The sequence below is a fragment of the Acanthochromis polyacanthus genome, chromosome 9, assembly GCF_021347895.1.
Source record: "Acanthochromis polyacanthus isolate Apoly-LR-REF ecotype Palm Island chromosome 9, KAUST_Apoly_ChrSc, whole genome shotgun sequence".
NCBI lineage: Eukaryota > Metazoa > Chordata > Actinopteri > Pomacentridae > Acanthochromis > Acanthochromis polyacanthus.
Window position 1 is genome coordinate 2,512,224 of NC_067121.1, and position 12,437 is coordinate 2,524,660.

The 12,437-nt window shown below is 42.1% G+C and overlaps 1 protein-coding gene across 2 annotated transcripts in view; it reads right to left on the reverse strand.

Annotated features, from left to right (window-relative positions):
- Positions 1-5,728: 5,728 nt before the first annotated feature.
- The window catches only part of ccr9a (chemokine (C-C motif) receptor 9a), a 10,076-nt gene continuing 3,367 nt past the window's right edge, over positions 5,729-12,437 (reverse strand). The window contains exons 1-3 of one of the 2 annotated variants that reach the window (XM_022211258.2): positions 10,000-10,079; positions 7,917-7,983; positions 5,729-7,834 (exon numbers count right to left, since the gene is read on the reverse strand). In XM_022211258.2, the coding sequence (XP_022066950.1) occupies positions 6,764-7,834; positions 7,917-7,967 (1,122 nt within the window). In that variant the 5' untranslated portion in view covers positions 7,968-7,983; positions 10,000-10,079 and the 3' untranslated portion in view covers positions 5,729-6,763. Of the gene's footprint in view, positions 7,835-7,916; positions 7,984-9,999; positions 10,080-12,437 lie in introns of those variants that run through there. The other variant, XM_051953865.1, reaches the window with a different exon arrangement.

Sequence of the window (12,437 nt, forward strand, 5' to 3'; positions counted from 1 at the left end):
TGGACATGTTGGAGAGGTTGGACAGGTTTCACAGGTTGGACATGTTGGAGATTTTGGACATGTTGGACAGGTTGGATATGTTGGACACGTTGGACATGTTGAAGATGTTGGAGATGTTGGACATGTTGGAGATGTAAGACATATTGGACATGTTGGACATGTTGGAGTTGTTGGACAGGTTGGATATGTTGGACATGTTGGAGATATTGGACAGGCTGGACATGTTGGAGATGCTGGACATGTTGGAGTTGTTGGAGTTGTTGGACATGTTGGACATGTTGGAGACAGCAGGTTCTGTGTTCTGTGGTTTCTGTCTGGTCCATGAAGGTGTCCAGCTCCTGCGTGTCTTCAATCAATCAATCAATCAATCAATCAATCAAACTTTATTTATATAGCACTTTTCATACAAACAGAGTTGCAACACAAAGTGCTTCACAGATTAAAAACAATCCCACTCCACCCACTAACCCATCTTCCCCAAACCCAAAGACATAACAAAAAAACAAAACAAAACACAGTCACACTATAACACTATAACCAGACCCCCCCCCCCCCCCCCCCCCCGCTCGCTCTCAACCATACACTAATGCAATGAATATTAAAATATAATATAAGGCTGGGCAGAGATGAACCAGAAGAGGAAACGCACCCAAGGAGCCGTCTGCACCGAGAGCAGCAGGTCGCCCATGGCAACCAGGGCTCCAACACAGGACACCGAGAGGAGGAGTGGGAGTGACCCCCAACCTCCATCAAGAACCCACAGCACAGCACCCTGGCAGCCACAGGCGAGCCACGCTCCCGATGCAGAGAGCTCCCTCAGAGGAAACACTGGAATAAGATAAAAACAATAAGAGCAGATAAAACATAGAAACATAGAACCCAGTATAAGATAATAAAATAAATAAATAATAATAATAAATAAAATAGATACATACACCAATAAGTGACAAATAATCGTTTACCAATAATCGATTACCAAGTTAAAACTAAACTGAAAATAAATATCAGTTAAAAGCTTGATTAAAAAGGTGAGTCTTGAGCCTGCTCTTAAAAATATGAACATTCTCTGCATCCCTGAGCTCCTGCGGCAAGTCGTTCCAGAGTTTAGGGCCATAAAACTTAAAAGATATCTCCCCCTGAGTCTTTAGATTGACATCAGGAATTTGGAGGAGACGCTTGCCAGAGGAGCACAGGGTCCGCGAAGGTTCGTAGGGTAAAAACAGTTCTGAAAGATAAGAAGGCCCAAGATCATTAAGACACTTAAAAACCATTAAAAGGACCTTAAAATCGATCCTAAAAAACACGGGGAGCCAATGCAGCGATCTTAAAACAGGTGTAATGTGGGCCTGCTTTCTGGTCTTCGTCAGGACACGAGCTGCTGAATTTTGTAAAAGTTGTAACCCTCTAATACTCTGCTTCGGAAGACCAGAAAGCAGGCCATTATAGTAGTCAATACGACTGGTAATAAAAGCATGCATCAGCATCTCTGTGTTGGCCCGAGAGAGAATGGGGCGGACCCTGGCTATGTTTTTTAGATAATAGAAACCAATTTTGGTGATGTTCTTGATGTGTGGGATAAAATTCAGCTCAGAGTCAAAAATCATGCCCAGGTTTTTCACGTGTGGTGAAGGATTAAAAGAAAATTCTTGTAATTTGGGTAAAATAGTCTCTCTCAGGGCCTCAGGACCGATGACTAAAACCTCAGTTTTGTCCTGGTTAAGCTGGAGAAAGCTTTCTGCCATCCATGATTTGATATCTAAAATACAATTAAAAAGTGCATCCACTGGCCTTGTGTCATCAGGAGACACGGAGATGTACAACTGTGTATCATCAGCATAGCTGTGAAAGTTGACTCCGTGTCTCCTGATGACACTGCCAAGAGGGAGCATGTAAAGGTTAAAAAGCACTGGACCTAAAATCGAACCCTGGGGTACACCACATGTGATCCCATGAACCCGTGAAGAGCAGGTGTCCAGACTCACCATAAAAGTCCTGTCTGTGAGACAAGATGTAAACCATTTGAGGACAGCACCAGAGAGGCCGATGTGTTTTAAACGAGCTAAAAGAATAGTGTGGTCTACTGTATCAAAGGCAGCGCTCAGGTCCAGTAGTACCAACACTGTCAGCATATGTGAATCATAATTTAGTCTAAGATCATTTAAAATCTTTAAAAGGGCCGTCTCGGTGCTGTGGTTTACTCTAAATCCAGACTGAAAATTCTCTAGGACATTGTGTGTGCTGATAAAATCATTAAGCTGAATAAAAACAAGCTTTTCTAAAATTTTGCTTAAAAATGGTAAGTTAGACACCGGTCTAAAATTGTTGAAATCATTAAAATCTAAATTGTTCTTCTTCAGCAAGGGCCTCACCACCGCCCCTTTAAAGGCGGCAGGAAAGACCCCCGTCTGAAGAGAGCAATTCATCATGTATAAAAGTTCATCTCTAAAAGAATCGTAAAAGGACTTAAGAAGTTTGGTGGGAATAGGATCTAAAAGACGTGGTGGGCCTCGAGAGGAGAAAACTTTATAAAGAGTCTCAGCATTAACCAGGACAAAACTGTCCAGTGGTTCCTCTGATGAAGACAGACACTCAGATGTATTTAAAACCATGTTACTCTGAGAAGATAAAATATTACATCTGATAGTGTCTATCTTCCTCCTGAAGTGGTCTGCAAACGCCTCACAAAGGGAGTCAGAAGGTTTAAAAGAAGGTGTGTTAGAATCAGGGTTGATTAGTTTGTTGAATGTTGAAAAAAGAGTTCTGGGATTATTCTTACAGTTACTGATTAATTTTGAGAAATAGTTATTGCGAGCATTCCGAATAGCTTTATTGTATTTTTGTTGTTGTCCAGAAAATATTTGTTGATTTATGGTTGTTTTGTTTTTCCTCCACCTCCTTTCTGCCACCCTGCAATTCTGTTTGAGTCTCTTTAATTCAATATTATTCATCCATGGAGACGTAGGTTTTATTTTAACATTTTTTGTTTTCAGAGGAGCGACTGTGTCTAAAGCCAGCTGTAATCTACTGTTAAAATTTTCAATAATAAGATCACAAGGGGCGGGTACAGTGGTAGGAGGGAGCTTGTTTAAAACCTCTTTAAAATTTGCAGCCACCTCAGGAGTTAGGTAGCGTCTCCTCACTGTTCCCACAGAGGTCTCCTGCTGGATAAAACCGTTGATGTTAAAAAACACACAGTAGTGGTCAGAGATAGCTCAGTCGACTATGGAGGTCACATCCGCAGACAGGCCATGTGTGATGACCAGGTCCAGGATGTGACCTCCAGAGTGAGTCGGTTGATCAGTGTGTTGCTTAAAATCCATATAGTTAAGGACATTTAAAAATTCAACTGAGTAGGCGTCTAAAAGGTTGTCCACGTGCAGATTAAAATCACCGGTTGAAAGAATCCTATCATAGGAGTTGTATAAAAATGTTAAAAAATCAGAAAACTCTTTGATAAAAGGACGACGTTTAGATCTGTCTGGTGGTCTATAAATAGTCACAATAAAATCCTTGGGTTATTAAAAACAAAAGCGTGGTATTCGAAGGTGGTAAAATGATCAAATAAAGTGGGTTTGGTGGCCAGTGTATTAGAAATGATTGCTGCTGTGCCCCCATAGCCCTTATCATTGCGCGTAGAAAAATTAAAATTAAAATCGGGAGGGGAGGCCTCGGTGAGATAAACAGGAGCATCTGAGCCCAGCCACGAGTCCTTTAAAGACATACAGTCCAGTTTTTTGTCTAAAATCAAATCATTGACGATAAAAGACTTGTTCCGCAGGGAGTGAACGTTCCACACAGCCATGTTTAATTTAATTTGGGACAGATTTATGGAGGAGTGCGACGTAGCTATTGGAAGAGATTTAAGGTTATTGAAGTTAACAGAGGATTTGTGAAGAGGTTTGTGAAGGGGGCTGTAGGAAGTCCACACCCTGCGGATAATAACTGGAATGTTTTGAGGAAGGACATTTGTTAAGACAGAGGTGTGTGTGGTGGGGGTGTGTGAAGGGGCCTGTACATACTGAGTTGGACTATAATTGACCAGAATAGTTAGTGGATTAGGGTTGGAGGCTAAACATCACTCAGATTTGTAGTATGCGGACTGTAACGTTAGCTGGATGTTGTCTGAGAGAAGTTTTGATCCAAGAGCATTTGGATGCAGTCTGTCTTTCTTGAAGAGCTCTGACCGACTGAAGAAAGATAAAAAAATGTCCACATATGGAATTCTATTGTCCATGCAGTATTTCTTTAAAAATATCTTCTGTCCTGTCCTGGTTGAGGTGTTGTGTCTGACAGCTGCATAAACTCTGCTCTGTTTTGTTTTTTTTATTTTTCTGTGTTGCTGAGTTTCACTTCTCCTTCTGTCACATTGTTTGCCTCGGTGCAGATGACCTGCAGAAAATATCAAACCACAGACAGACAGAGGTCAACTTCTTCTTTCTGACGTCAATCTGACGTCAACCGTCACTGCAGGAAAACATGTTTTCATGACCTCAGTTTGGACAAATCACATGTGGTCTTTCAGCGTGGTGGAAACAGAACCTCCAAAATGAACCATTCACTGTTTATTACAGCTAAGCTAACTTAACCAGACAACACCACAGTAGCATATCTGACACAGAATGTTAGAAAACCTGTAATATCAGTAATCAGCTGGAGATATTTCATGCTGATCTCTGTTAGTTCAAATAAAAATAGCAAAACATTTCTTTAAAGACTAATTTCCCCCCCCAAAAAAACTTGTGACTCATACTCTGGGAATTAGGTTATTTTATTGTTTTATTTTGAAAGAGAGACAAGAGAGGGAGGCCACCAAGACTCTATGACTAGCTGATATGTTTGATGGACACCAAATACTGAAAATCAGTTTTATTAATTGAATGTTCTTGAATGTGCCTTTCTGTATTTTTGTGTTCTTGCATAAGGACTTCATCCTGTATCTGGTCCTGATCTGGAATCAGAATAATTCCTGGGTAGGTTTTCTGTGGGTCAGACGAGGAAGAATCTGGGCTGCTGATGAAATCTCAGCATGAGGACTAACCTCCTTAAACAGGGTTCATTTGACAGTTTGGTTGATATTTGGGAAAAACTTCTGTCACTCAAACAGAAAATGCTCTTTAAGATGCATTTTACACTGAATTTTTTTGCACAAAGGTATTTTTCAATGTTGAATATGATCTTTCAGTTTTTCACCTCATGGTTATTCATCACTGTGCTTCACCTCATGATGCTGCCTCCACCGTGCTTCACATCATGATGATGCCTCCACCATGCTTCTCAGTGGTGATGTGGTGTTTGTGGAACATAATCTCAAACACACCATCCCTGCTGAGCAGCAGGTCCTGGCAGGCCTGGAAATGAATTCTTTTTATGGAGCGTCTTTGTCGTGTTTTTAATGGGGCAGCGTTTGTTCCGGATATTTATTATCCCAGAAACATGTTTTCAAATCACAGACATGAAGCAGCTGTCAGTTCTAATGAAAATAACAGTAAATGTAGTTTCTTCACAGGTGACATTTTGATTTATTGGATCAGCTGATAAATCTACAGTGTTTCATCAATAATAACTGAGCTGAGAGGTTTTAGTTTTTTCTGCAGGTTTCAGATGATTTAAGAGTTCAATGAAAACAAAAACAGGATGAGACACGAGGAAGGATGTGAAGAGACTGTGACGGTGTTTGATCGACTTCCTCCTGCTGCGCACGCAACACCATGAACACGCAAACACTCTGTGAACACGCAAACACACTTTATTCCTTATGACTGAACACACAGATACAGGGTCAAACTATTTACAGCATCATAAAACATCCAGAGACTGAGGACCTGTTAGCATCTGTTAGCATGTGTTAGCCTCTTAGCACTGATGCTGGTACCATAACGGAGGCAAACAACGACATGGATCACAGTCTTGGCTCAGTTTAATACGTCATGTGATCCTGTTCAAACCTGATGATGCAACACAATGAACGGTGACAGAAACACACACGACCACCCGGTCTCTAGTTACAGCAGCGAGAAATCACACTTTATGTGCATGAAAAGAGCTTTACATTCACTGTATAGGAAAGTCCTGAGAATGTTCTGGAAAATACCAGAAAGATAAACGTAAAGGTCCTGCAGAGATTTTGGGGAATTCCTGTAAAGTTTAAAAAAATCCCCCAAATCTCCTGAAATCAGAAAAAGTCCTGGAAAGACGTCAAGAAATGTCCCGATAGAGTCCCAGAAAAATCCTTAGAGACAGATGGAAAAGTCTTGAAAAATAAATGCCAAAGTCCAGAGAGAAACATGGAAAAGTCTTATTAAAGTCCTTAAAAAATCCTGAGAAATAAAAGAAAGTCCTGAAAATGAGTCCTTTTAAATGGAGTCGACATGAAGCAGATAAATCCTTGGTCAAAAACTTTTATGGTTATTTTTTTCACTGCTGACCAGAAAAAAAAACATTTAAAACTGTTTAATTTGCTCTGAAAACTATCTGAAAACTTCCCTGTCCTTGTGGCCCTTATTTTGAACAACTCCTTAAGAACACCTTAATTTGAAAAGGTCTCAAATACGAGTGAACTTTAAGGGTTTCCTGACCTTCCCGTTAAGTTGTACCTGAAACATGCAGTTTTTAACCCACTGAAGCCTTTAAGGTAAATGAATCTTCCTAAGGGTTAAACTGCGCTGGAACTTGTTGAACTGTACAGAAATGTTGAGATGAAGCAGCACACGTTGAAGAAGCTTCTGAAAGTTAAACTTCAAACAGGAAGTGGAGGCGCTGGTCTCTACAGCGACAGGCCCTGTGAGGTGTCGCTGTCGGACATCACCGTGGCTCTGGTGGAGCTCAGCGGGCTCCGGCAGCTCTTGCTCGGGTGGCTCTTGATGGACCGCGGCCGGCTGCAGTGCAGCAGCTGCAGCACGTCCTTACGGAAGCGCACACCCACGAAGACGTAGAGGAAGGGGTTGAGGCAGGCGTGCACATAGGCCAGACTCTTCAGCACCTGGCCGGCCTTGTCCAAGGCCTTCACCGCCTCGCAGTCTGTCACAGTCATGTTGGTGGCCTGCATGGCCTCCATCACCAGCATGCCGTTGTAGGGAAGCTGCGACACGACGAACACCACCACCACGGTCAGGACCACCCGCATGGCCTTGTGCTTCTGGAAGTTGCGGGTCTTGAGTAGCGTGGCGATGATGACGCTGTAGCAGAAGGCCATGACGATGAAGGGCAGACAGAAACCCACGCTCACCTGCAGCGACAGCACCAGGATCTTGGTGCGGTTCCCCAAATTCGTCGGGAACACCATCCGGCAGTATTCCTGGGAGTCCACTTTGGCCGGGCCGGCGAACACCAGCTCAGGCGTGGTCAGCAGCAGCGCCAGCAGCCACACCCCCGCACACACCAGCCGGCTGCAGCGGAGCCGCTCCACCTTGGAGTTGTGCGCCGTGGTGCTCCGCACGATGACGATGTAGCGGTCGACGCTGATGCAGGTGAGCAGCAGCATGCTGCTGAACAGGTTCACCTTGTAGAGGGCGGAGTTCACCTTGCAGAGGGCAGTGCCGAAGATCCAGCTGTGCGACGCCTCAGCCGCCCATAGCGGCAGCGTGACCAGGAACAGAAGGTCAGCCACCGCCAGGTTCAGGAGGTACATGTCTGTCATCGTCTTCAGACGCCGTCGGACGTGCAGGTAGATCCAAACCACCAGCAGGTTCCCGAGTCCGCCCACGATGGCGATCATCCAGAAGAGTGGCGGTTCATAGTGGCTCCTGAACTCCCGCACCGAGGACCGGTCGCACATCAGGTCCGGAATGTCATAGTCATCATCGCCAGTGGATAAAGAGCTGAAGGAGTAAGGATCCTGAACGGGAGACAAGACACACCTGAGTACACTGGGACTCTTCTACACACTGTTCTGATAAACAATCAATAATTCTTGTTACCTCTGTTGTCACTGCAGTTATGTCATCTGCGGTCGTCATGATGACATCCATGAGGTCATTCAGTGAGCTAAAAAACACAAACATAGACCAGATAAGACCAACAGTTGGAAATCAGACACAGAATTCAGGGAATCTGTTCACAGTTTAGTTATTTGTTGTTGGGGACCCAAAAATGTTTATTTTCACTTCAACAAACCATCTGACCTGTGAAGCCATTTTAAAGGTTCAGTATCTCCAGAATAAAACTGAATCAGCCACAATAGTTTCCAAATGACTGAATGGATCCAGCAGAGGACACATTTTAATGATTGGACTCTGAAGATGGAAGAAAGGGCAACATTTTTTACACCATTCTGCTCTTGTGTCTCCATAAAGTTCCTGTTGGTGTTTATATCTGGATGGATCCATATTTCTACTAAAATCCAGTCTTTGGTCCACATTTCTCCACCTTCTGAGGCTCTAACATCAGTAGAATCTGATGTGTTAAAGTCTGACCAGACAAGGTTCCAGTTTTTAGATGTTTAGACTAAATGTTGATGTGGACTCATTGGTAGGAACCAGAACCTGGAGTTCATGGAGGTCTATATTTTCATGGAGGTCTAGGTGTTCATGGAGGTCTAGATGTTCATAAAGGTCTAGATGTTGGTGTTATTGGAGTTCAAGCTGCTTCATGTTGTCTTCATGGTTAATTTAACACCAAATAGTAAATATTCTGACACAAAGGGTGAGCAGTCTGTACTTTAGTAGAAATATGAATCCATGGGCGCCTGTATAGCTCAGTGGGTTAAGCAGGTGAACCATGTATTGGTGCTGGTCTCCGACGCAGCAGCCCGGGTTTGATTCCCGCCTGTGGCCGTTTGCTGCATGTCTTTCCCCATTTCCTGTCTATCTCTATCTCTCCTATCAATTAAAGCAAAAATTAAAGAGAAATAGGAATCCATCCACTCAGGTTGGAAAATGTTGCACTTTTTTCCATTTTAAATGAACCTACTGGATCCGTTCTGTGAAAGTTTTATTTATTGAGATACTGAACCTTTAAAACGACTTCAAATTTTAAACTACTGAAAATACAAAAAAATCTCGGGCTGGAAAACTTGAAATTGTGAACATTCTGCCAAACTGTCTGACAGATATGAGAGCAGACTCCTCCTCCTCACATGTCTGGCTGCGTGCTTCATGCTCGTGTCATTGTGTTGCATCACTTCCCTCCACTTTGTTTTTGTCGCCTTAAAACTGAACTTCTCATGCTGATCTCATTCAAAGCATATCAAAGTATATTTATCACATAAAGTAAAGCAGCTGTTCAGTAAAGACTGCAGTGCTAAAGCTGTTATTCTGTGCTGCACATTGATCATGATTGATTATTAATTGGTTCACTGAGCAGCAGCAATAAGTCAGTAAATCAGCGCCGTCTGCAAAATACTACTGCAGTACTCTGTGGTTTTAGTACTTTTACTTACAGCTCATCACGTCAACAGCACAGTTTTAATCAGCATGAATCAGTTCAGCAGCAGATTAAACTCTACAGTCAAACAGTCAAAGCATAACCACAATAAAACCCTTTCTTTTCTTTCTCGTAACATTTCAAACTCTGTTGTTTCTGGGTCGGTACATTTTAATCTCCTGTACTAAGCCTTTAAAGTTTATATTTAGGCTGAAAATACAAACTTCCAGGAGTGAAAACACACGACATTCTCTAACATCCACCCGGATATTTTACAGAATTTAGTTCAGGCCCCAAATAACAAATAAGTAAAGTATGAAGAGACCTGGACCGACCCAGCAGCCAGAACTGGAGTTCCTCTCCACTGTTAACGGGTTTTACTGCCTTTGTTTGTGGTGGAAGCAGAAATAAAGAGGCAGCAGATGGCAGGTTTGTGTAGAGCCACAGACTGACCAACAGTAAACCTGAGATTTAAACAGATGTTCACACACGGAAAGGAAAATTCATTTCAAAATGTTTAGAAATTACAGTGGAACCCTACAGATCCTGTGTTTCTGCTTGAATTAATAATCAATTAATGAATGAAATTAATAACAGACAGACAGACAGACAGACAGACAGACAGACGTGTGGACTCACCATCAGGCGTCTCTTTGTGTCTGCAGCGTCTCTGCTTTTGCTGCGTTTATTACCTTCGTTCCGTTAAACCACAACGTGACGAGTCAAAGCAGAAGTTACACAAACGATGAAAGACGCAGCTGCAGAGAATTTACATGACAACCCCCTGATCTGAGACAGGACTTTTATTAAGTTTACTGTGGGATTAAAGGACTTTTATTAAGTTTACTGTGGGATTAAAGGACTTTTATTAAGTTTACTGTGGGACTAAAGGACTTGTTAAGTTTAATATGAGATTAAAGGACTTTTGATGAGTTTATTGTTGGACTAAAAGACTTTTATTGAGTGTATTATGAGATTAAATGACTTGTGTTAAGTTTATTATGAGATTAAAGGACTTTTGTAGAGTTTATTGTTGGATTAAAGGACTTTTGTGTCTGTATTAGCAGGGCAGGAACAAAGCACAACACATTGAGTGGGTTGGTGAAACTACACATAATCTTTAATCAAAGAAACAGATGACAGTGTTTTAAGGACAGGGCGCTAACAGGAAGCGGCTGAACGTTCAGAAGAATACCAAACTAAAAGTCCAGATGAACCTCAGAAAGGTCCATAATCCAAACACAAAACTAAAAGAACCAAACATCCCAAACGCAAACCTGGGAAACATGAGGAGCATACAGGGATAGAGGGACTGGAACACGTCGGAGAACTGGAGATCATCGTACTATCTATGGATGGTCGTATCCAGGAGAAGACCAGGCAGACGGACTAAACAGGCCCACCTGGGGAGAACCAAAAACACTTCACAACTTATACACAGGCCACTACTTAGGAAACAAGATACAGAGAAAAGAGAAATATAACAGAAGTAAAAACAAGTGACGCACTGGGAAATTCAATTTCAACACAAAACCAGAAATAAGTGAAAAGGTCAGGAACCCAGACACAAACAGAGACACAGACAAGTGAAAGGAAAACACTCAGGAACGTATCGCAGAACCAGAAACCAAAAATCAGGAACCATGAAAGAACCCCCTCTAATGGAAAATCAAAACCTGAGCTGGGATGGATCTGGCCTGGAGGAGAGTCACAACTAAAGAAGTCCAGGACAGAATCTGAAGGTGGTCTGAAGGTAAAGGAACCTCCAGAGGGTTAGACCAGATACAGGACTGAAGACTCTGGTCCAGAGAAGGGGACTCTGAGAGGACCTGGACCTGATGCTGTGGTTGACCCAAGAATCTACCAGGAAGTAGAACTGTTTGACGGGGACTGCCACAGCGTTTGACTGACTGGTCAACCAGCCGGGGTTCATGGTCCAGACCCAGAGCTGGGTCCAGCAGAGCAGATGGATCTAGAAAGGTCTGCATGGTGGGACTGAGATGTTCAGCTACATTCCTGAGCAGTTCCTCCTGTCTGCTGAGTTTACTGCTGGATTAGAGTGGCTGACTTCAGGACTTCGAGGGTTTCTCTGAATCACAGCTTTGTTTTTCTGACGGTGTTACTGCGGAACTGTAGGGGAATTCAAAACGCTGAAGATTCAAACAGCTTCCTGTCTGCTTTTATTGTAACCACGGTGACAGATCTCCCCAAAATCAGCATCTGTGAACAAATCGAAGCAAGTCTCCACCACAGCATCATCACCGGGGTTTTTACTGACGTGTTCGCAGTAGTATCTGCTCTGCTAGTATCACTAGTAGTCACAGTATCAGTCATAGTCATATCTGCAGTACTACCAACTGTAGGAAAAGTATCTACAGCACGAGTTCTATCAGTGGTAGTAATATCTGCAGTAGTACTATCAGTAATAGTAATATCTGCAGTAGTACTATCAGTGGTAGTAATATCTGCAGTAGTACTATCAGTAATAGTAATATCTGCAGTAGTACTATCAGTAATAGTAATATCTGCAGTAGTACTATCAGTAATAGTAATATCTGCAGTAGTACTATCAGTAATAGTAATATCTGCAGTAGTACTATCAGTAATAGTAATATCTGCAGTAGTACTATCAGTAATAGTAATATCTGCAGTAGTACTATCAGTGGTAGTAATATCTGCAGTAGTACTATCAGTAATAGTAATATCTGCAGTAGTACTATCAGTAATAGTAATATCTGCAGTAGTACTATCAGTGGTAGTAATATCTGCAGTAGTACTATCAGTAATAGTAATATCTGCAGTAGTACTATCAGTAATAGTAATATCTGCAGTAGTACTATCAGTAATAGTAATATCTGCAGTAGTACTATCAGTAATAGTAATATCTGCAGTAGTACTATCAGTAATAGTAATATCTGCAGTAGTACTATCAGTAATAGTAATATCTGCAGTAGTACTATCAGTAATAGTAATATCTGCAGTAGTACTATCAGTAATAGTAATATCTGCAGTAGTACTATCAGTAATAGTAATATCTGCAGTAGTACTATCAGTGGTAGTAATATCTGCAGTAGTAC